This window comes from Pholcus phalangioides, unplaced genomic scaffold, assembly GCF_987345545.1.
Source record: "Pholcus phalangioides strain wild (caught in Gottingen) unplaced genomic scaffold, Ppha-v1.0 ptg000013l_1, whole genome shotgun sequence".
Lineage (NCBI taxonomy): Eukaryota > Metazoa > Arthropoda > Arachnida > Araneae > Pholcidae > Pholcus > Pholcus phalangioides.
The window spans coordinates 28,834,020-28,859,623 of NW_028301606.1; the positions used below are offsets into that span (position 1 = coordinate 28,834,020).

Consider the following 25,604-nt stretch of genomic DNA (forward strand, 5'->3'; position numbering starts at 1 on the left):
ATAAAACAAATATCTTTATTTTTTTCCTCTATGACTTTCAATGAGTGCAAAATTTAAATATCACAGTGATTCTAGAAAACAAACTTATAAAACTATATAAAAAATATCACAATTGTATAAAATGTTTAGGAACTACTTTCTAAGAAATGACAAGACTAGAATAGAATGAGAGCAACAATTGTATAATGTCATAGTGCAAGCCTATACGAGGATACATATGAAATGAAGAAGGGAATATATCAGCAGAATGGAGCTTTCAATCTAATTAATAAGTCTGTAAAAGTTTAAGAAGCTTCTTCCCGACATCACAAAAGTCTGTTTCCCAAATTCTTTTGTCATTAGCATCATCAGTTTCAAGTAATATAGTAGGACCTGAAACATAAATGGTAATTGAAATCCTAAATAACTGAACAATGAAGTATTCTGGTCATTTTGAATGCAACGACTTAAAAAAACCAACTTAAATATTTATAATTCAGATTTTAATAGAAAGTTAATCATAATCAACACTGTTGAATTTGATCAAACCCAGTCAAACTACACCATTAAAATCTTTAATCTTGTTTATATAAAATTAACTGATTTTTCCTCAAGGCACCTTAAATTTTAGGACAATTATCAACAGATAACAGCGATTATCTGTTAATAATAGTATAGGATAAACAAAGCATAGGATAACCATATCGATAATGGTTTTATATGTATGACTATCATATTTTGAAAATTATAAATATCACATGATTTTGCAATTTTTGGCTTTCTTTTCCAAAGACATTTTAATTTAAAGCATACCAGTTGCATACTGTAACACTTTGATGAGATGCTGAATTTCAAGATGAGTCAGAGGTTTCTTTGACATCTCTTTTGGCATGCAGTAATTCCACAATATTTGACATAACAATGCTGCTGTTCCCCAATCACGGCTCATGCAGAGATGCAGTTTATGTAACAACCTATAGATAGAGTTTCTTGTTCTTGAACACATTACTTAGTAACATCACAAAAAAAAAAGAATTATCAGAATTCTGGAAATATTTAGAGAATCGTAAAACTGCAAATTTCACACCAAAAATGCCAAAAACATGGATTAAAGAATCTGAAATGAAAACAAAAATGTGAAAGAGATGCACTTGATCGCAACATTTTTAGAATCATAAAATGGTGTTAGCTGTGCTAATGACATTTGCAAACATTCATGTCTTTACTAATCAAAATTTTACCAAGACTTCTGAATCAAAGCTATGGTTCAAAATGAGAAAGCAACCAAATATATCCATGGCAAAAGTCTACAGTGAATGACATCAACAACAAACTAAAATTATCAAATAATATTTCTTTCTCTTTAACCAGTCAAGTGGGAATGAAGAAGATATTTGTCAAGCTGTTTCTGATCCTTAAGTAGTGGTGACAAAGATCTTCATCATAGAGAATCTGTTCCTTCAGCTTCCTCCGTTGCCCCTTAATCCTTACATTCTAAAAGCCCATTCAAGTGAATAAAGCACTTGGTTGAGAAGATACAATGAATTGGTCCTAGACCATCACATTGTAGCAAGGTTTCACTGTATATAAACACACAAACTAGAGTATGCAATTCATCAAAATCCAAAAAAAAAAGTTTATTGGCTGGAAGGTAAAATTGAATTTTTTTCCCTTCAGAATTTCATTTTTTAGAATTCATATATATTCCAAGTTATATGTACAGACGTGCCAACTTTTGTAATTCAGAAATCCGGAGATTCTCCCGAGGGGGGGGGGGTATAGAGAGAGAGAGAAATCACATCTACTACATACTGTTCATAGAACATGTGTTTCCTTTTGTGAATGCTAACAGTGATTGATAATCTTGGATATATGAACTCTTAAAAGCTTTATACACTGGTGTAAGAAATTAAGAGAATTCGCAGACTTGGTCGATTATCTCTAGAACTACTGTACCGATTTTAATGAAATTTGATATACATTGATACAATACAAAACAAATAACCATTCAATAATTGTAATACACACGCATGATCGTGCGTAACACTCGTTGGAGTCGGACGGTATGAAACAGTGGTTGCAGAATAAACAAAAAAATGGGTTAATAGGGGGTATGGTCCCCTCTTACAGATATACAGGTCTCGCAGCGTGATTTCATACTTGAAATAAGGCAGTTTATCATTTCCTGTGGCAATTGGTCCCACTCGTTCAGCAACGCTGTTTTCATTCCCTGGATGGTTCCCGGAGGGGAGTTGCGAGTTGCAATTGCCCTTCCCAGAGCGTCCCAGACATGCTCTATATACAGGGTTAAGGTCTGGAGATCTGGATGGCCAATCTATCCGGCGAATATCCTCACTCTCTAGAAAATCGTCGAGCAGAAGAGCTCTATGTGGTCTCGCGTTATCATCCATTAAAATGAACTCAGGGCCAACTGCACCCCTGAAAAAGCGAACATAGGGCTCCAAGACCTCATCCTATACCTCACACCAGTCACAGTGCCTCTTTCAAAGACATGGAGAGGTGTGCGACCATCCAACACGATGCTTGCCCAGACCATTAAACCTCCTCCGCCATAATGGTCGATTTCGCAGACATTGGAGGATAGGTAGCGGGTCCCTGGTTCTCTCCATATGAACGTACGGCGAGAATCGGAGCTTAGGCTGAACCGGGACTCATCAGTGAAGAGAACGGTCGCCCATTGATTAATACTCCAATCTCTATGCTTTCTGCACCATGATAAACGGATTCCCCTGTCCGTAGAAATGAGCGGGATGCAAACAGCAGGTCTTCTTGCAAACAACCCTCTCTCATGAAGTCTTTTGGAAACAGTCACCCTTGATACACGGGTTTCTGTGGCTGCATACAAGTCACAAGAGAGCTGAGAAGCTGTAGCACTCCTGTTACGCCTCGCTATAATCGACAAATCGCGATCTTCTCTGGCCGTTGTGGCTCTTGGACGACCTTGCCCAGGCTTTCTCTCGATGGATCCGGTATCCTGGAACTGTTTCAATAAGTTACACACGACGCTGGGCGTTAAATTGAACTCTCTACAAATCTGGACTTGAGATTGGCCTGCTTCTAGCCTCCTCACAATTCGCTACCTCATTCCATCATCTAAACGTTGGTGGTTACTCATTTTTACTGTAACAATTTGAAATTAACCGATTGCTGAAAAATAACACCAAGAAATTCGCAGAGGTGTGCTAGCAAACGAAATGCGTCTTAACTTACGTGCACTTATAAAGCCTGCTTCTCTACTGGCTCCGCCTACACACACTTGTACGCTTACGTATTTGACATACAAGATTTGCATTTTTGTCTAGAAGCAGTGGTTTTACATTCAGTTCAGTTCTTTTCATGAAATTCGATAAAATATGCAAATTCTCTTAATTTATTTCATCAGTGTATTTAGCTTTATATAGTTAAAGTTTTATATTTTCTTTCTGAAGACATGCCGGACTCGTGATGCGAGGATCCGGGTTCGAACCCCACAGTGGTGGTCAGCTGAAGTTGGTTTTCTGTGGTTCCCAACTTCAAGGCGCAAATGCGAGCCGATCTCCCCGTTAAAAAGTCTCGCCACAGAGAGCAACAGTCCTACAACGGTAAATCATTCAACCATAACACTTCACTCATAGTTTGTATAACTGGGGGCAGATGACAGCACTACACATAACAAGCATTACACAGAAACAAACTTTACGTCAGGTTGCACTACACGTACACGCACATTCCCGCATGTACCGATTCGTTGGGGGGTTCCGCGGGGGGGGGATGCATGTGTGGTCTAGCAGTAGTAGGTAGGGGCTCGGGGATCCATGATGATCTTAAGTCAGCCACCTCGTTGGGCAATTTGCCTGTTGTGGCGTTGTATTTGTATTTGTATTTGTATTTAATAGGAGGAAACAATTTAAAAACTTCAAAATACACAGCTGCTGACGAAAAAACTTGTGTTTACCGCACGGCTGTTAATGGAATAGAATAACGATTATACAGTAATTTCAGCAACCAAGGGCTTACCCCTGATAAATGATTGCCGATAGACGAAACGTAAACAAAGGCACGTCTTTGCCAGTTGCTTAAATGTGGTCACCAAGACTTTTTTCCGGTTGATCGATGGAAATGGCCACGGTTGTTTTCCTCTATGGGTTTTTTTTCCTAACGACGACGGCAGTTATTGATGTCATGACAACGTGAAAGCTTGAGTAAAATCTAATTTTCTGCCAAAATCTGGAGAAATTTTAACAAATCCGGAGAGCAGGAGGAAGGATGAAAAATCCAGAGTCTCCCGCCTAAATCCAGAGAGTTGGCAAGGTCTGTATGTATATAAATTTAACTTGTGACTTGAGTAATATACCATACTATTTGTTAGTTTCACACAATGGCTATATTTTTTTTACATATGCCACTTTTTTTAATATATAGTGAAACTTCGCTATAACAATACTCGATAATACAACAAATCCATATCTACACTGGTATTTTTTTAAAGTCTTGTTTGGATATGGCAATATTCTAATATTGAACTGCTACCTCTCAATATATAACAATAATCCCTCTACAACTACATTTATTTTTTGGCCTGCAGAGCAACATTATAGTGAAGATGCACTGAATATATACATTAGTCACAGTTCGAAATTGGTTAATTTGCCTGGCCAATGTCTGAATTTTGAACTTGCATATTATATGGGGGGGGGGGGGAATAATACTATTTAGAGATAAAGAAGCTTCGCCACTTTACAAGTGGAAGTGAAAAGCTTCTACCAATCAACCAGTTAATAGAATATTTCAACAGTTCTTTTAATCTTTTTTACTCTTAATTAAATACTTTTTAATTAAGATTTTTTTTAAGCAAGGCATTTTTTTACCAGTCTGAACATTTTATCCCCAGGGAAATCATTATGTTTATGTGTTGACTACAATTGAGAGTCAACACCTGCCAATAGCGTTTTAAAAAATGCAGCATTCATATGCGATACTATTTAGCATAAAACATTGAAAAAAGTGAAAAAAAAAAACTGAGAGAACATAAAATTCACATAGAAATACTACTATAAGATAGTGTCTATACTAATGAAAAAGAAAATGACTTACTTGTTAACTCCCTGCTCCTTGTAAAAGGGCTCCTTTGCCTGTTTATCCAGCAATAAGTTCATAATGACTGCATATCCACCAACAGCCATATCATTACTGTACTCATCCAGAAGGCACACAAATGCAGGCATTACTGGCAGCAAGATGGAAAAAAAACTATATTAATAGCAAAGAGGAAGCCTCTAAAAAAACTCACTAAAATAAAATTTCAATAGAAGGGAGGAAAAAACTCTACATTCTTACATTTCATTTCTAGAATGAATGTTCGGATCTCAGGAATTCTTGTAATGTTACGTATGATGCCACAAGCTTCTATCCTAATATCTACAACATATGCCGAACTCAAGAAAGGCACCACAACTGTTAAGGGATATAGAAAATACAGAGTAGAATTAATGACTAGGCAAATTTATCTTTATGTATACATATGTACTTCACATACACCTTTTTTTATGAATATGCATATATGCATACATATTAATTCTTATATATTAATACATGATATGTATTTATATCAAGAGAAAAATCATAAAACCTTCAGCAATTTTCACACATAGAAATGTGACGTCAAAATCGTCTTGGATGAAAAATGTGATATTATTCATTGTGACCAATATGAAGGTGAGAGGTTCATGAATATCTTCAGCATCAGGTTCACATGTTTTATAACTTTCTGGGAAAAAAAATTGAAAAATTTTAAGGAAAAACAATTACACAATTTTGTACAATGACAAATGATACCTATAGACAATTGAAAACAATTAACTTTAATATTAATAATAATAAAACTATGCTTATTCTCTGAGAAAATTTTATATAGTCAAAATGTGGTACAACTGTTCTGTTTTCTCCTCACTGTAGCACTCAGAAAAAAAAAAAATGTATTAGCATCAGCCTTTTTCTTAACCCTTTAAGCTGGCACAGAGGAAATCATTAAACCCCCTTCAAAATACCATATCTTTTTCAATGAAGTCGGCTTTCCCTGTACCCAAAGGGATATAGGGAAATGTGTTCTTTTGAGAAATCAACTTTATAAAATATCTGAGATCGGCAATGCTATAATAAGAGGCTTTTAAAGAAGTAAAATATCTTGTCAATGGTGCTGAGAAATGGTTAAAAAATAAAAAGCAGCTGTGTTCTTCACATTCCTGCGATGAGATAAATTTTACCTCGCAGCAAGATTTTTGCTTTTTTAAACATAAATTTTATTTCATCAAAATGACATTGACTGCTGTTCTTGATATTTTTTAAGGTATTTTCATAATTTTTAAAACTACCAGTTTCTGGATATTTTTGTTTCAAATTTTTGAAAATGGCAAATTGATAAAAAAAAAATAATAATAATCATATAATAATAATAATAATAATAATCTCCACACTAAACAAAATTACCAATGAGCTTAATCATAGAGACTATGAGTTTTCCATCTTTCGCAAGTTTACATCCAATGTCACTGTTCACACACATATTTCCAAATATACTGACAATCTAAAAGATAAGCATGTACAACTATATCAGAAAAATAATCATAAACATTAAATGTGATTACAAGCTTTCTCAAACACTAATATTAATGATATCAAAGACAAATTATAAAAAAAGACCAGAATGAAATAATGTATGCACAGAATGATCTCTCTTATCGTCCTTCTGAACTCAAAATCCTGTTTCTTACATGATTTTGCAAATGATCTTATCATGTTACTATAGTATGTACAACAATTCGTCGCATGTAGGTCCCGATTGCCTTGATAAAACACAATATTTCTATTTTTTATTGTTATTTATTACCCCAATCTTTAAAAAGTGTATTTGTATGATGCAATATTTCTCTACGAAGTACCCAACAGATTCACTTAATAGTGCATAATTAATTTCTCTTTATCCAGATTTTCTCTACACCAGTTGACCTTCAGTCCCAATCAGACCATATAAAAAAGTTTTACTGCCCATAGAAAATATTTAATAAAGATAGAAACTGCAGTTAAAAAACCCAATTTTTTAAAAGAAAATGTGTTTAACCACACACATGCATGCAACAATTATTTAAAAGTTCATTTAAGTCTGTATTTCAATTATATGCAATAAAACCTTCATTTAATTTCTCTTTAAAACTGAGTATGTTTGTGATAATTTCAACCAAATTTAAAAGCTATCTCAATTTAATAATAAGATGCCCATCATGACCCATTCATTAGATCAAGGTTTGACTATGTAGTGACCGATCATAAACGATGCTCTGTGACGTCACGATGTCACGTTTTCTCGTTGTAGCGCTTTTCGCCTTGTGATGGATGGTAACCTAGCAACGGATGGCCAGAGAGTTTTTCGAACGTTTTAATCAGTTGATTGTATTTCGTCGTACAGAATGGATGTCGCGTATAACTTGTCCGTGTGTGTAAATAAAATGTTCATGTCTTTAAAAATGAAATTTACATCTTCTCATTGCCGTCGCCTTTACTGGTGACCCGGACGTGATCCCGAACCTGCCAAGAACTTATCGCCATGGCTGAACAGCAAGAGAGCGATCTTCGAGTTCAAGCTGTCCACGCGAAACTGCCGACATTCTCGAAGGACAGGATCAAACTTTTTTTCGTCCAGCTCGACGCTGCCTTCAAGATCAACCATGTTACTGCCGAAGGAACCAAGTATAACTACCTAGTCAACTGCCTAGATGTGGAGATCTTGTCAACGGTAAGTGACATTGTTTTCGATCCTCCCGCATCGGATCCGTTCTCGAAACTCAAGGAGAGACTTCTCGCTGTGTATAAACATTCAGCCGCGAAAGAGGTCAAGATATTGTTAGAAGACCTATCCCTAGGTGATCAGAAGCCTAGTACGTTGCTACGTAAAATGCGCGAGCTTTCGACAGGGCGAATTAGCGATGAGACTTTCCTCAAAAATTTGTGGCTTCAACGGCTACCAAAGAGTATGCAAACGGTGTTAGCAGCTAGCAGTGAAGAACTGGACAAGCTAGCCGAGTTAGCTGATCGAGTAGCTGAGCTCACTGAACCCAATTACGGTCATGTAGCAGAAGCCTCGTCTTGCTCGGAGCTAAGAGACCTTAAACTGCAAATCTCGGAGCTGACTAAAAGAGTTGAGCAGTTGGGCAAATACCCGAGGAATAGCCGGAACCGCTATCGAAACTCCAGTCGAGACCGACGTTATTCTGGTTCTAGGAATCGCTCGCGATATCGAGACTCCGATGAAAACCCTAAAGTGTGTTATTATCATAGCAGGTTCGGAGATAAAGCTTCCAGATGCAAGTACCCCTGCGCTTACAACGTTCAGAATATTCAGGGAAACGGTCCAAGCCCCCCGCAGTAACGGCATGCGGTGGCGGCGATAGCAGTCTTCACCATAGCCGTTTGTTCATTATGGAAAGGAAAAGCGGCATGAAATTTTTAATTGACTCTGGAGCTGATATATCAATTTTACCTTACAAAGGCAACGGCAAACCGACAACTTTTGAGCTTTTCGCTGCAAATAGTTCCCGTATATCTACCTACGGTTTGAAACTCTTGGAATTGGACTTGAACTTACGGCGGAATTACAAATGGCATTTCACCCTCGCTGACGTTGAGAGACCAATTATCGGATCGGATTTCCTTGCTCACTACAGACTCATCATCGATATCAAAAACAAGCGACTTATAGATCCACTCACTTCTCTCACGTGTAAAGGTTTTACTTACAATGGACCTTCGACAACGATTAAAACAATCTCAGGAAACAGTGCTATAACTGAAATTTTGAAGGAATTTCCCGAATTAACGAGACCTCGTCCGTTTTCGAGGAAATCTTCCCATAATACCTTGCACTACATAGAAACTAAAGGTCCTCCTGTTTTCGCAAAGCCACGCAGATTACACCCAGCTCAACTCAAGATTGCCAAGACCGAATTCCAGATGATGTTGGACCAAGGTATATGTCGTCCATCGAAATCAAACTGGGCTTCCCCGTTGCACATGGTTTCAAAAGGACCGAATGAGTGGAGACCAACTGGTGATTATCGAAGTCTGAATCGAATTACTGTGCCGGATAACTACCCAGTGCCACATATACAGGACTTCGCGCAGAATCTGCATGGATGTAAAGTTTTCTCTAAAATAGATCTGGTCAAAGCATTTCATCATATTCCTGTAAATCCCGACGACATTCCCAAGACAGCTATCATAACTCCCTTTGGATTGTTTGAATTCGTAGTCATGCCGTTCGGACTCTCAAACGCTGCACAAACGTTCCAACGCTTCATCCACGAGGTGCTACGCAATCTCGACTTCTGTTTCTCGTATCTTGATGACGTGCTCATCGCCAGCCATGACGCAGAGCAACATCACAAGCACCTTAGAGAAGTGTTTGAAAGACTCGATAAGTACGGACTGACAATCAACACATCTAAATGCGTGTTCAAGGTACCGGAAATTTCCTTCCTGGGCTATTTGGTCAATGAACACGGCTCAAAGCCTCTCCCGGACAGAGTTCGTGCAATCCAAGAATTTCCTCTCCCAGAAAACATCAAGCAGCTTCGAAGATTTCTGGGAACTTTGAACTTTTACAGGCGATTTCTACCATCTACAGCAGCTGTGCAAGCACCACTTCATTCCTTCTTGTCCAGCACCAAGAAGAATGACAAGACATCAGTTCCTTGGACTCTTGAGACCAGACAAGCATTCGAAAAATGCAAAACACAGCTCGCTAATGCCACTCTTTTGCACCATCCTTCAGCATCATCACCATTAGTTTTACATGTGGACGCCAGTGATTTTGCTATAGGTGCCGCCTTGCATCAAGTATCTAACGATAATCAGCTACAACCACTTGCATTCTTCTCGAAGAAGCTTTCAAGCGCACAAAGAAGTTATTCTGCATACGATCGAGAATTACTTGCAGCTTATTCTGCTGTCAAGCACTTCAGGTATATGCTAGAAGCAAGACAGTTCTGCATTTGTAGTGACCATAAGCCGTTGGTGTATGCGTTCAGGCAGAAACCAGAAAAGTGTTCACCTCGCCAGCTACGACAGTTGAACTTTATCAGCCAATTCACAACAGAAATTCTTCATATAAAAGGTGTCGAAAATATTCCAGCTGATACTCGTTCTAGAATATCGACCATTTCTGTACCCACACCTTTAGATTATGTGCAACTCGCAGCTGACCAAGAGAATGGCAACGATCTCAAAACCATCTTAAATTCTAGTGTATCATCTTTACAACTGAAAAAACTCAGCCTTCCTGACGCAACAGCCGAAATTTGGTGTGATGTGTCAAACGGCAAAATAAGGCCTTTTGTACCAATTTCTCAACGACGACGAGCGTTTGAATCATTGCATTGCTTATCACATCCTGGCATCCGAGCAACATCAAAACTGCTGAGTGACAGATTTGTTTGGCCTTCAATTAGATCTGGCTGTTTAGAGTGGACTAGAGCATGTATTACATGCCAACGCTCTAAAGTTCACCGACACACTCGATCCGCGCTGGCTGAATTCAAGGTACCTAACAACCGATTTCAGCATATCAATCTTGACATAGTTGGTCCATTACCATTATGCCAAGGTTCTCGGTACCTCCTAACGATGATAGACAGATTCTCCAGGTGGATCGAAGCCTCTCCAATGCCAGACCAAACTGCCGAAACAGTCGCCAAAACATTAATTGCCACTTGGTTTTCAAGATTCGGCATACCGCACAGGATCACCACCGACCAGGGCAGGCAGTTCGAGAGCCAACTTTTCCAAAGCTTGAGCAGATATCTAGGATTCCAACATCATAAAACGACTGCTTATCATCCACAAGCAAATGGGCTGATCGAGAGACAACACCGATCGCTGAAAACTGCCCTGAGATGCCGTATTCAATCGAATCCTGCTTGGGTTGATGCTCTTCCATTCGCTCTACTGGGTCTAAGAGCAGCAGTGAAAGAAGACCTGGGATGCTCTTCCGCAGAAATCCTCTACGGAACACCATTGCATTTGCCCGGCGAGTATTTTTCCAAAACACCAGACATTATACCATCCGATTTCGTCCATCAAATCCAAAAGCTAATGCGTTCAATGAAGCCCATGCCTACAACAACTCACGGATACACGCCGACGTATATTCCTAGTGATCTGTAATCCGCGTCGCATGTCTTCGTACGCAACGACGCACCACATCCTGCCTTACAACCAACATATCAAGGCCCGTTTCCTGTCAAAGATCGCAGGGAAAAATTTTTCGACATTAACATCAATGGGACAAGCAAGAGGATCTCCATTGATCGTTTGATTCCAGCTTTCCTTGGAGATAGCTTTAAGGTACCTTCAGAAGTGCCCATTCAGCCATCCAGTACAGCGTTGCCAGCACAAGCAGTACCAACAACTGTGACTCGCTCCGGTCGTCACGTCCACTTCCCCGACAGATATTCGATCACAAATTTCGTTGACACTAGGGGGGGGGAGTGTGTAGTGACCGATCATAAACGATGCTCTGTGACGTCACGATGTCACGTTTTCTCGTTGTAGCGCTTTTCGCCTTGTGATGGATGGTAACCTAGCAACGGATGGCCAGAGAGTTTTTCGAACGTTTTAATCAGTTGATTGTATTTCGTCGTACAGAATGGATGTCGCGTATAACTTGTCCGTGTGTGTAAATAAAATGTTCATGTCTTTAAAAATGAAATTTACATCTTCTCATTGCCGTCGCCTTTAACTATATACATACATTATATTTAAAAAAATATTACTTTCAGCATCAATCCAGAAACGTCTGTTTGTCCATCTCCAATATTATAAAGATCAAATTGGGACAACATGGGTTCTTTCTTTGATTTCTGAAATTGGTAACAATGGTAGTCAATATATAAAATGTTTCACACATGTCAGGTTTCCAAATTTCAAGAGTATAAAATATAAGTCCATCCAGATCGTTTATGATAAAAATGTAACCTAATTTTTAGTTACCTCAAGCCGAAAACAGTGCTTTACTCCACTCAGCGCTTCATGCTACTAATGTGTGTTATAAAGAATTGAAAAATGTGTGTCTGGTGTATTGGTTAGCGCACTTGTCAGGTATGCAAGGGGACCCGCATTCGATTTCCGGAGGAGACAAATCACTTTTCTTTACAAATATCAGTTTCGGCATAACATCCAGAAAATACAATTTCTCTTCATACAGTGCTTTAAATTATATAATTAATTGTTATTTATCTATTTTTCATTTAGTATTTTTTTATTTATACAGTCAGTTTGCAATAAGTCAAATTCTGATAACTTGAATATCTGTTAAATTTAAAGTTTTGACTCAGCTCCAGGACTTTTTCAGCATTTCAATGTTAAAATTTTCCCTCCCTTAACTCAAAGTTTCTTTCCTCGAAGTTTTCAGAAATGAGAGAAATTTAAAAAGCAGCATTTAGAAATAGAATTTAGCATTTAACAATGGAATATAGTAACATGGATAATGTTAAGCATTTAGCAAAAGAATTGAGAATTTAGCAATAGAATTGAGAATTCAGCAACAGAATTGAGAATTTAGCAACAGAATTGAGAATTTAGTAACAGAATTGAGCATTTAACAATTTAACAACCTTATTTAGAGGATATATTTGTCTACTTACAAAAAGCGAACGACTTTCTCATGTAAAGATGAAAAATAGAAAGATAGCCAAAAATTACTGCATTGTTTGATTGAAAATAAACTTATATAGACTTTATTCACAATTCGTTTCATTTATATGAGAATTATGTATGTGCCCATTTCCATAATATACCCTATGCATGTCTAGTTTGTTTCTAAATATTATCATTCAATAATTAAATATGATTAAATTAGAATAACTTCTTTTTGAATTTCTTCACATAAAGTAGCGTTACTAATATTATATTCGTAAAAACTAGCATTATTTTAAAAAATCTTTATTTTTTCTGATCTGAAATCAGAATTTCCAATAACTTGAACTAACGATAACTCAAAGTTTTTTTCCCACCACTGCACATTTGACTTATCGAGATCTGACTATATTATTTAGTGTTTATATTATTTAATATTTATATATTATTATCATTAATCAGGGGTTTGAAATGCATACATTTATTATACAAGGAGAAATTATTATTTGGCTGTAAAACATGGGTGACAGCATCTGAAGGGTATACGTTAAAAGGGGTTTTACTATATTATATTATTACTTATTATTATGATTTATTTGTTATTATTTATATATTATTATACAGTATCATATTACATGCTTCTGAATGCTATTGATTTTGGGAGCAATCTGAATTCATTGGCATAATAACATTCATCACAATTCAGCTTCAAATGGACTGGCTATATTTTGGAGATATGAGAATACATAACTAAAAAGTACCTCTATTTGATACTTGGCAAAATAGTCCAAGTGACTGATCATTACATCCATAAAATCTCGAGAAGACATAAACTTTGGTGCTACACTCTCATTGCTTAAGATTAGATTACCAATAATGAAGGCAGCCTGGGTAGTGATAAACTGTAAAGCAAAACAGAAATTGTTTTTTTCAATGAAAATGATGATAACCTGTGTATGAAGTAGTCATTATTTACCATAAAAGTAATGTCAGAGAGAGAATTCTGAATAAATAACTGTTTCCAAACATAACTGGAAATGTACTAACGATTTGGAAATTTCAAAAAATAATTTTATACTAAAAAAAACCAAATTTAGGTTCTTCTTACATGCTACAGCTTCATATAACATGCATGTAATTTTCATTGAATAATGAAAAAAAATGGATAAAATCGAATTTTGTAGGTTTAAATTACTTTTTTTATGTAATTAAGTTTAAGTAAAAAGTTAATACGAATAATTTTTATAAAATATTGGAAAATTGGTCACATCACTTACTAAGTGAGTTTTGTAACATTTGAGTAAATCTGTAAGCACAGGGAATGAGGATACACAGGATGCTAATGTATCACAGCCATCTTCAGATTCTGCAATTTTACTGTAAATACAAAAAATATATACAGGGTTACAGGTAACAGGGAGTACAGCATTTTACTGGCAAACCATTGGTCCAAGAGGCATTTTTCCAATTAGAAAAGGCATGCAAATAACGTGTAGTACTCAAATATGCCATTCATGTTGCAAGGGGTTGTATAGCTACTAAAATAAAATAAAATAACTTTTTATACTGCCCCCATGCACCACAAAATCCCAATTAGAAAGTTTTTGCTCTGTCTTTCAGGATGGCAGCTAAAAAATTTCACGGTTCCAAGTGCAATATTCGCTGAGATATTTGAATTGGAAAAATGGGGGAAAAACAGCATTAAATTTGAGAAAACAGTTTATCTGCATTTAAAGCTATTTTTTCCCAACTTCCATTCATTTTTTCGATTTGGAGTATCTCAGTATCTCAGTGAATACTGCACTTAGGAACATAGAATTTTTTTGTTGGCATCAGGAGAGACAGGGCAACAACTTTGTAATTGGGCTTTTTGCACACAGAGAGACAGTATAAAGAGTTATTTTAGTTACTATACAACCCCTTTCAACATGAATGGCTTATCTCATTACTACACATTATTTGGCTACCTTTTCTAATTGGAGGTATGCTTCTAGGGCCAATGGTTTGACATTAAAAAAAATTCCATAAGCCATTACCAATGCACCCTGTATATGCTGTGCTGATTAGTTGCATAATTTATTCTATTTTCACTATAAAAGTTTCAATCATAGTGTTTCGAATCAATGTGTCAAGTATGAATCAATGTATTCCAAGTATGAATCAACGTATTCCAAGTATGAATCAATGTATTCCAAGTATGAATCAATGTATTCCAAGTATGAATCAATGTATTCCAAGTATGAATCAATGTATTCCAAGTATCAATCAAAAGTATTTTGGGCAGTTTCTGTAAAAGTTTGCCAATCACTGAATTAGGCAAAAACAGATATGCAAAGTCAAGTGAGAGTATATTACTTGTGAAATAATTGTTGATAAGCAATGAAAATTACAACCTCACCTTAATAATCTGATAACTGTGATAATTGTTTCTACATCCCCTTCATAAACTTTTAGCACTTTCATGAGATGCTGAATGGTACTAATGGTAACCACAGAGGAATATTCACAGGCTTTATCATCTTCAATGAGGTACCTGAGGGCAGTAATAACCTGTAATAGAAACAATCAATTAGACCTGTGTTCTATAATCTCCAGTCCATAGGGATTTTCTACTGGTCTACAATACATTTTGACAAGTTCATGTAGCTACTGCATGATTTTAGATTTAATAAATAAAATACAGTCTCTATATAAGCTTTTATCCCTTTTTGCCTTTAGCAGGTCTGCAAATTAAATAATGAATGATAAAAAACAATGAAATTAACACATTTTTATTTATACAGTATTTTCACTGTACTATCTTCATGTAAACCACAAAATTGTATGATCAAAATCTTTTACTTAGACATCTAAAAATATTCTGCATTAAACAATCTGAATATTTGGAACAACAAGCTATAAATTAAAACTATGCACTTTGACAAATAGAGGCAAAATAACAATAAGAGCTACTTGCTTTGATAATGATATTGGAAAACTCTGTGTTTTTTTCGAGATCTTTCTAAAATGAAAAATAAATAAATGCATAGTGTGAAACACAAGAAAAATCAGAGTGATACAAACAACTGTTTTGAAAGAATATAAAATTTATGAGTAAATTCACGTATGGTAATACAAACCTACCAAGTTGCATATATCACTTAAGTAATATAAAAGTATCTCGTGACTCTTGAAGATACCCAGAACTTCTAGCAAGAGATCATTAGCAGCCAAGATGCAAATAAGGGAAGCACTGTACTTTAAGGCATCAATATTATCTGTTGGACATGTTGCTTGAAGGCAATCAAAAAATGGACCTAAAAGGAGATAAATTTTAGGTAGTACAAAAGGCAAGTGAATAGTGATAGTAAATATTTGATACACATTCATTTTAACCTCTTGCAAGAACTAATAAAATTCTCTACAGATGTATGTCATTATATAAAGTGAACATCCCTTATCTAATGTGAATTTTGTGTTTATTTTTTACTGCAGCAGAGGTTTCAACTTTTGCAATCCAGAAATTTGGAGATTCTCCTGAGAGTCTCTTTCCCCCTCCCCCAAGCAAAAATAGGGCCGATTGAAAAAATTTTGTGGAAAAAAAGGTCAATTTTGGAAAAGTGTTCCCCTTCCCCAGGCAGGTCCTGTGTAGTCCCTGAGTAGAATATAATAATGCAAGACATTTGCATCTCGTCTTGAAAGACTACCAGAATTCATTAATTTTTTGATAAGAGGCAACTGTATATATTTTGTTTTAAATTTTTATAGTACACACAGTAAAACTTTGATTAACTGTAACCCTACAGTGCTCGCATGGCGTCTCAGAGATGCCAGGTGCATTTCTTTTATTCACTGTTTGTAAATAGATTAATTGGCTGACATGTACTTCCATCTGTCTATCTTCCTATTAACTAAATATTAATGTCTAGAAATCATCAACATAGCCCCAGTTTGATTTCAGTGCTACAGGGAAGAGGTTGTTTATGAATGTGCACTTCTGGAGTCTAGGAGACACCACGCGACCTTATTCGATTCTGAAGGTAAGTAATAAAAAATTTATTTCATCTAATATTTGGAACTTTTATTGGCAACAGTTATTCTTGATAGTTATTTTTCTAGTTTTAGATCCAACATGACTTCACAAAAAACATTCAAAACATTGAATTTTACTTAGTTAATCTGTTTACAGTTATAAATTTGAAAATTGAATGACCTAAATATTACTAGCACAAAAATATACTTGGCATCTGTGAGACAGTGTGCGACCATTAATGGAACAATATGCTGCATGAGCACTGCAGGCTTAACCGTCAGTTTGTTATCTGTCATTGTCTAAAAAAAATATACAGAGAAAGCAGCCCCGGGTTTTAAGGTACAAAACGATCGGATCACTGCTATGGCCTGTGCAAATGCCACTGGCAATCATAGATTATCCCTGCTTGTAATTGATAAATCAAAAACCAAGTGCTCTCAAAAATTTAAATATGAATGCGTTATCTGTGAACTATTATGCCCAAAAAGTGCTTGGATGGACCTAACTATTTTTTAAGAATTTTTCCACAACACTTTCGCACCTCAAGTTAGAGCTCATATGGCTGAAAAGCAGTTGCCAAAGGAAGCATTGCTGTTAATGGACAATGCCTAGCCACTACCCTCTTGTGAACTTAAAAATGATGATGGCAAAATAATATGATTCTTTCTCCCAGCGAATACAACTCCACTCATCCAGCCCGCAGACCAGAGCATTATTGAAAATATGAAGTGACATTAAAGAAAAGCTTTTATTGAAGACTTGCTTTTATCTGATGATACCATGATAGTCAAAGAATTTTGGAAGAGATACAACATAAAGGATGCTATTTTCAATATCGCCACTGCCTGGGCTGACCTTATATTGAAATTTGTATTGATCATTTTGAGCAAAGATAAATACAATATGCATGTATTATTCACTTTTAAAGGGTTATTTTAATTTGCATTTTCATCCCAAGGCCACAGTGAAATCATCTTACTGTACATGGGTATTAAGAGATTTCTGTTATCCGCTATTCGGGTATCTGTCACAGCCCTGGTCTGGACAATGGCAGTTAATTGAAGTTTTACTGTATCTGGAACAGGCATGCATCTAAGGAGGTGGGGGATAGCTACTCCCAAATGCAGCGAATAAAAAGGAAAAATCTGTCTGTCCTGTAAAATACAGGACAATCTAATGAACTTCCCTGGATCCACACCTTGGTGGCATTTGTTGTCAGACGAACACAATTGTTTAACACTCACTAGATAACAAAGATCCCACCTACTGAAAATTTAGTAGTAGATGGTGGATTATTGCCATATGCTGAGATTATCAGATGGCATTGTTAGACGAGTGATATTTTCATCAGATTAACCAGTTTCATAATAGAAAAAAACTCACGCCCGTCATTTGTCTTGTGATTTTTGCCATCTGCGATCATCTGGCAAGTGGCAACTAGTTCATTCTTCATCCCCTAAAGTGTACACCGAAAATGGCATATGTGCAGTTAATGCTCATAGTTTTTTCGCTAAAATCGCAAGGAAAATCCAATTTTTTTCTAAAATCAGGAGAAATTTCCAATAATTTGAGAGAGATGGGTAGGAAGGGTAAAAAAATTCAGGGTACCCTGCCTAAATCCGGAGAGGTGGCAAGTCTGCTGCAGGTTTTTCAAAAAAATTATTTTATGATTACATTATTGCATTGTTATGACTGTTCTTGAAGTTAGAAAAATAAAATATTAGCAACCATTACAAGAAAATAAGAGGAATATTATCGATTTGAAAGCATTTACTAAAACTTAGCAGATGCATCAAAGGTATAGAAATAATAATTCAATGAAATAATTATGATAACAATAAATGAATGTGAACTAATTCAATAAAGCAACAAGCATTTCGAAAAGAAAGACAATGCAATACTTGATGAATGCTTTTATACTGTACGTGAAGCGTACCACAAAATTTTATGTAAACATAGCCAGCAAGATTTTATTTTAAGTACAAAGTGTAATTAGAAGTTTCAGAAAAAAATTTCACACATGGAAATATTTTAGTCCACTCAAGTCATCGAAAATGCATTTTCTCTCATAACCAAATTCATCATTAAAACTTCTGATAAAACAAAATCAGACATAAATGAATCCCATTCTGTTTTTATTTGCATAAAAAAATTTGAATAGAAAACTTGATTTTATTTTAGCATTCATCATAAAAAAAAATAATTATCTGTAATCTAATATATTCAAAGATTTAAACCTTAATCTCTTTCCATTGAAGGTTTGCAACTTCCCTTGCTTTTCAGAATTTTTGCATCAATGATAATAATTCAATTGTTAATGGTTCAAGAAACTGAGAGCTAACTTTTTGCATAAATAATCTGGATACTTAAACTATTTCGAAACATAATATTTTAACAACTTCAGCAATTGAAAGAAAAATGAATTCAACCAGAATGGAAAATTGTGAAGCAATGAAGGAAAAAGGTATGTAAAAATCACACATGATATAGCATACCCAGTGGGGTTATAATTATGCAAAACATTACTAATTGCATTTTACAAACCATAAAAAATATCAAAGTTTATTTTGTACATTAAAAAAAAAACAGATTGTACACAAATTTAATAAAAGTTTTTTTTTTTGTGTATGCTATAAATTTAAGTTTTAGTGCAATAATAATAATAATAAAAGAGTAAAATCAAACTGAATGGAAAATTGGATACCTAGAATGCCACAAGATAAAAACTCGATAATATTCCTTTCTTCTTGACAAAGTCTATACAAAAGCTTGCAAACTCTGGCCAGGTTGTTTCCAGTGACTTTCATCTGAAATGCAATAAATTATATGAAATAAATGTCTTGCAAAAATGAAATTGAATGTCTTGCTATTATATGAAAATTACAACTATAAAAATATAAATTGCATGTTACATTCAGCATCAATATTTAAAAAAAGTGTCTGGACATCTAATGAAATGTAGGAACATTGAAATTGAAATTTAATGAAGAAGGTGCTTTCCATGGCCAAAACCCTTGATAGCTGAAATATTCCTGTACATCCAAGACAATTTTATGTCACAATGTTTCAGTAATACAGAGATAGGGCTGTAACGTTTTAAAAATAATAATGATAAATATCATAATACATAGTCAAATAGGCAGTGGTTCAACTACTTAGTTGTGGAGAACATTTTTTTAAGAAACCTGACCTCAATTAGAGGCTGTTTGGGATTGACTGAAACACTGGTTGCAAACTTTTGCCAAGATATTTGACTTCTCTGTCACGACTAGTTCCCATTTTTCAGAAAATTAGTGGAGAATACTGTCAACCGGCTCTGTTGGTAAAAATTCTTTCATGAACACTGTAATTCTGTGCCAAAAACTATGTGCAAATCTTTTAAAATTCTTTTCTTTGAAAAGGCTTCAAAAATTCTCATCTTTTCATCAAGACTTCTCTGAAGTGTCATAATTATCTTGAAATTAAAAAAAAATCAATAGAACCAGAGAATAATCTGCATAATTGAAAAACTACCCACAGATAATAAGGAGTCTACTGCATATCTTTGGTTTAATACACCAGAACAAACAAGTTCACTTACTTCAAGAAGAAATTTAATAACATGAAGACTTAACACTGGATGGTTGTTATCAAGCAACTTAAATAATAACTTCAAGAGGTTGTTTCTACTTTCAAATGCACTATGGAACATGGCAGAATCATTGAAGACTCTGTATAATTTGGAAATCACTTCTATTCCTTGAGATTCACTTCTCCCTTTTCCTTAAAAACCAATGTGTACATATTATTTTCATTTAATTGCTAATTACAAAAAAAGCTTTATTTGAACCTATTAAGAATCAATTCAAAATTAAATTCAAGAAATTATAATAATATTACCAGCTCTGTATAACCTCTCAAGAATGGGGAAAAAGGCTGAAACTTCATCATGAAATTTCAATAATTTCTTTTCCTCTTCGTCAACTTCAGACGAGTTAGCATCTTCAAACTCAATGTTCACAACAGAGCCGCTTGGAAAATTGAAAGGGAATATGCACCATTAAATAACACACAAATAAATTTCCACATTTAAAATCATAGTGATAAACATTTCTTAATTTCGAAATTTATATACAGGAAATGATTTAATTAAAAAAAAATTCTATCAACACAGTTGGTTGTGTCACACTTCCAGCATCTTTTTGTGTCACTTGTGGACTATCTTGCTGCGATCCAGACTGTACAAAACTTTTCTCCTGCATATAAGATAATGGTCACCTTAATGTGATTAGACTGTGTGTATTTGTGTAAAACATTTATTAATTTCTAAATAGAGAAAGCAACATATTTAAAAAAGAAAGAAATTGCTATCAAAGAGCTGTTTTGTAACATCTGATCTTTGAATAGATGCCTTATAATGTTGAAATGTCCAGTTTGGTCCTAGGTATCTTCTCTAATGGGAAGATTGCAAACTATTTTTGAGGAGTCTCCTAGTAAGCATCAGAGTTCTGATGACCATCAAAAAGCAGTTCACTTACTTAAATGCTGCTCATACCATTACAGAGGATCATCCTTGCTTTCTGCTGAAGTTCTTGGTTTTTTCCCTAGTTCATGTGAGTAGGAAGGTCAGTCTGGGACACGAAGTTCCATTTTTTTTTTTTTTTTTTTGCACCACCAAATATGATACTAAGCTATTTGTTTCCGTAACACATAAATTATTTCCTGCCGTTTCATTTTAGTCTTTCTTCTCCACTTCACCACCCTTTGGTGCTTTCTTGTGAGAGCTTCCTCACCATTTTTTTTATGAATGAAATATCAATCTTCTCTTACACGTTCATGAACTGTATCTATTGAAATTATCACTCCAGCAGCTCTTTTAATTTCACACAAGGTCCTTTTTTGCATTGAAGCCAATCATTGAACGGTTTTGTCTTCATGCAAATGTTTACTGCGTTGCCTACAAGATTTCGGCTTTTGGGACACACGTTGGGTCAATACTCATCAGACACTGTATCTCCATTAGCTCACCAAAGCAGAATGTTTATCACTGTTCTGCAACAAGCCCTCAGCTGACTGGAAATATTCTGCAGTAAAAATCCCCATACATGTAATAGTGTTTTTTGCACTTTTTATTAAAATTCTTCCGGATTGTTCTGCAACAGCGCTAATTGTTCTGCGACATACGTCACAGATTTTGGCACATTCTGCTTTGGGGCACTAGCTTAAAGCAATTGAAATGCCTTTTGCAGGCTTTCTTTTTTCTTTATATGAAGTACTCAAATGATTTTATCGTACAAAATACGAGACAACTTCAGCAATTTTTATTCGAATGAAAACCAGTCTGATAGCTTTCAAATTTTATATTATCACATCTCTGATATGCTATACAGATGCAATTTTTATAATTTGCATACAATCAAAGTATTTCTAAACTTTTGGAGCAGCCATTCTTTAAAATTTTGGATTTAAAAAAATACATAACTTATTTTCATCAACAATGACCAAAGTTTAAAGTAAGGTTTAACATTCTGATCACAGGCAAAAATACGAAATCAAAATTTCAAAGGGTATTCATAGTGCAGTCAAAAATCTACACTGTCTAAACTTTTGAGATGGACTGTATTCTATCTATAATGATAACTCAATTATAATGATATGCTTCTCATTCATCTTGAGTATCATTATATAGATGTATACGAGTGTTGTACTACAGCGCTGTAGTACAACTAAATTAATGATATAACTCAACAACAGATTTACAAACAAAATGAACTCTTTTATAAATAATTGATAATTACTTTTCAGTCAGAAGATTCTTTTTATTCTTTGGAATAGTCTTTGTTTCTCTATGTGACCTGGATTTCTCTGTAACATCACTGTTGATTTTAGTTTTTCCATCATCTTGATTCCCATTTCCAAAGTCTCCATCAACTGCATATTACAGTATTGAATATCAAAGTCATAGGCATCTCATTAGTTTAGGCATATTATATAATATTATATGATATACTACTACTACGTTCAAAAAGTTCCGAAACTTATTTTATCACGGAAGAATGAATACATATGGAATCTTTTTATTTGGTGTTTCCTTCAAAGTAATTACCCTATGCAATTATACATTTTTTTTTATATCATTCATACACAGATGTAAATGTGGATTGTGAGCCTCTTTTTGTTACACCTCTTTGGAACATGAGAATCCTTGCTTTTTTTTAATTTAGATATCTCAGCAAATATTGCAATTAGAAACATGTTTTTTTCCTTTTGACCTTAGGAGGAGAGACAGGGAAACAACTTTCTGATTGAGATTTTGAATATAGGGTGTCCGTATAAAAAATTAATTTTTTTATTTTAATAACCATACAACCCTTTGCAACATGAGTAGCCTGATAAACATTATTTGGATACTTTTTCTAATTGGAAATATGCCTCCAAGATCAACGGTTCACCAGTAATTTGCAGTTCGAGGAGTTACCTATGCACCTTGTATAACCTAAGTACACAAAATTTTAACATTCTGGGTAAAATGCAATTTGTCTTTGACCATTATTATTATTTTAAATTCATGCATTGCTCCACAAATTGAATATTTTAACAATATAAACACAAATGATGGAAAAAATATGAAAACTGATCACCTGAAGGAATGTCAGGTGATGTTGCAACAGAAGATTCCCTGCTCAGGGTGAACCTATACCTTGATTTCCTTTCATTCAATGTTGTTTTTATAACAGTAGGCTCCAGGTGCACACTTGAAACAAGCTCTTTGGAAGATGAACTTTCTGGACGCAATGGTTTCAGCCTGATACCAGATAATGGACGGCTACATGGAGGTTCCGGGGAGAAGGAAACCTGGCTTGCAGAGCTTGAAGCTCTTGAGTGGTTCCGAGGGTCAGGAATATTTTTTGAATATGGCGTAGATGGGCGACGAGAAGCCATTGTTCGTATCTCATCCTTTGCTTCTTTGATAATCTCTGCGCTGCTTTTACGCCTTCCAGGGAGAGCATAAAATGGAGCTCCCCTGTCTTTGCTATTTTTTCTAGACATCATGGAAGATGAACTTGAAGAGAAAAACGAACAGAAACACATATAAACTTGTATTAATTATATCAAAAACTAAGAAAAAAGAAAAGAAAACCATAATTACAGTGTGGATCCTGTTTCCCACTTAGTATGATTCATTTATGTAGTCCCAACTCCTGAGTCACATCTACATGCACATGCTATGCATTGTCCTTTGTGACATATCCCAGTTGCAAACCAGGATCCCTATCTCTATCCAAGTTTACAGACAGCAAGAGGAACAAACAAAAGTCAATTTTCCCAACAAGGCATTTATTGCTTACAATTTCCAAATAACTAAATACAATCAAGTAAAATCATTTTTAGTATAAGCACATTTGCAAAACAATTAAAATTATTTATAGAATCTGATCTTTCGACCCGTGGCGGATAAATAAAAATGTTCATCTCATCAAAAAGATAAGGAACTTTTTTATCAGGCTCTACCTTGTGCCTTTAATTACCCTTTTGCCGAAAAACAAGTATTGTTATACCTTGAGTAATTTGCTGGGATTCCCCATCCATGTATATACGGACTGCAATAAAATATTTCATCATGAGCCAAGTAAGGTGCGATAGAGGAACATCAAATTTGAGAGGATCCGTAGATGATGAATTCAACAAAGGAGCTTGTATCGAGTCTCTTTGATTTTATAAGGCCAAGGCTGAGATCAAAATTGGGCTGTGCATAGGGAGAGCAAGAGCTTGACAAATTTGCAAAGCAAAACCACGGCAGAGATCAGGGTAAGTGAAAGCATGTAGATGTGCCTTTATTAATACCCAGAGATTTTTTTTTAAAACCTTTTCCTCCTTTCTTTGTTTTTTTTATAATGGTTAATTGGAAAATGTTACAAGCAAAATCCTTAATAAAATATAAGGAAAATTGCTGAGCTTTGTCTCTTGAATAAACATCAAGTCAAAGTCATTCTTTTAGTTACTCACATACTTTCCCACTCTCTAGGTCACTCTTTCAGTTGCTCACATGCTTTCCCACCGTCTATGCCATTCTTTTGATCACTCCCATGATCAATCTCTGGGTCCCTCTTTTGGCTGCTCATCAATGTGGTTTTTTGCTCTTTAAATCACTCCCATAATCACACTCTCTACGTTACTCACTGACCTATCCTTCCAATCTCTAGGTCAATCTTTCAGTCACTCACTGACTTAGCACCTCACTTTTTAGGTCACTCTTGCAGTTGCTCACATGCTTGCACTCTCTGGATCATTCGCTCAAGGCCACAACTAGATGCTTGTTCAGCCAGGGCAAGCATATATTTTATCGTCCCCTTGAAGGTGAGCTTAAAGGGTGAAATGCATTCCTTCCTTCTGAATCGAGGCTGCAGATCCACCTCCTTCATTTCTCCCCCCCCCCCCCCCTCCGAGTTGCAGCGCTGCACTCAAGGTCTTTGCTCTCTAAGTAGACAGATTCACGGTTCTGTCACCTTTTTACCATACAACACAAATTTACTTGACCCACCCATCAATCAAATTTGCCCCACTAGGCCAGCGATTCCCAACGTGGGTGATGGAATGTTCCGGGGGGGCGGTAGAAGCTACGTGTTTAACATAGGATCCTATGGGTTAGATTGCGTTGGGGGGGGGGCGATGGGAGAAAAAATTTCTGAAGAGGGCGATGGGACAAAAAAGGTTGGAAAACTATGCACTAGGCTATAGCACCCGTGTAAATACGCCTCTACAAATATGCAATGGAGTAGAGAAAGAATTTTTTTATTGGAAAATTTGCATCAATGCATTTATTTCTTCGATTTCATAGCAAATGCAGGATTAAAAGTATAAATTTCCTCACCTAATAACCCACAGGAATGTTTTGTTTTCATTTCAATGCGCTGTTACAGGTACACACAATACACAATAATAATTATAC

At 35.5% G+C, this 25,604-nt stretch overlaps 1 protein-coding gene across 1 annotated transcript; it reads right to left on the bottom strand.

The window, feature by feature from the left end:
- LOC149078926 (armadillo repeat-containing protein 2) lies at positions 1-25,604 on the bottom strand. Its single transcript, XM_089241148.1, has 18 exons — positions 25,527-25,604; positions 23,296-23,717; positions 22,453-22,585; positions 20,555-20,685; positions 20,256-20,437; positions 19,380-19,482; positions 15,787-15,959; positions 15,620-15,664; positions 15,062-15,213; positions 13,941-14,040; positions 13,425-13,565; positions 11,802-11,888; positions 6,466-6,562; positions 5,609-5,746; positions 5,317-5,433; positions 5,074-5,206; positions 793-953; positions 1-372 (listed from the first exon to the last, which is right to left on the bottom strand). Exons 2-18 carry the CDS (start codon positions 23,705-23,707, stop codon positions 266-268), a joined length of 2,412 nt encoding a protein of 803 aa, XP_089097274.1. The 5' UTR covers positions 23,708-23,717; positions 25,527-25,604; the 3' UTR covers positions 1-265.

Excerpts from the sequence above, each read along its gene's own strand:
- LOC149078926 (XM_089241148.1), bottom strand. The coding sequence starts at position 23,707 with ATGATGTCTAGAAAAAATAGCAAAGACAGGGGAGCTCCATTTTATGCT. Across the intron at positions 22,586-23,295 it reads ATCACCTGACATTCCTTCAG|TTGATGGAGACTTTGGAAAT; the intron begins GTGATCAGTTTT and ends TGTAATATGCAG. Across the intron at positions 15,960-19,379 it reads TTTATCTTGTGGCATTCTAG|GTCCATTTTTTGATTGCCTT; the intron begins GTATCCAATTTT and ends ATCTCCTTTTAG.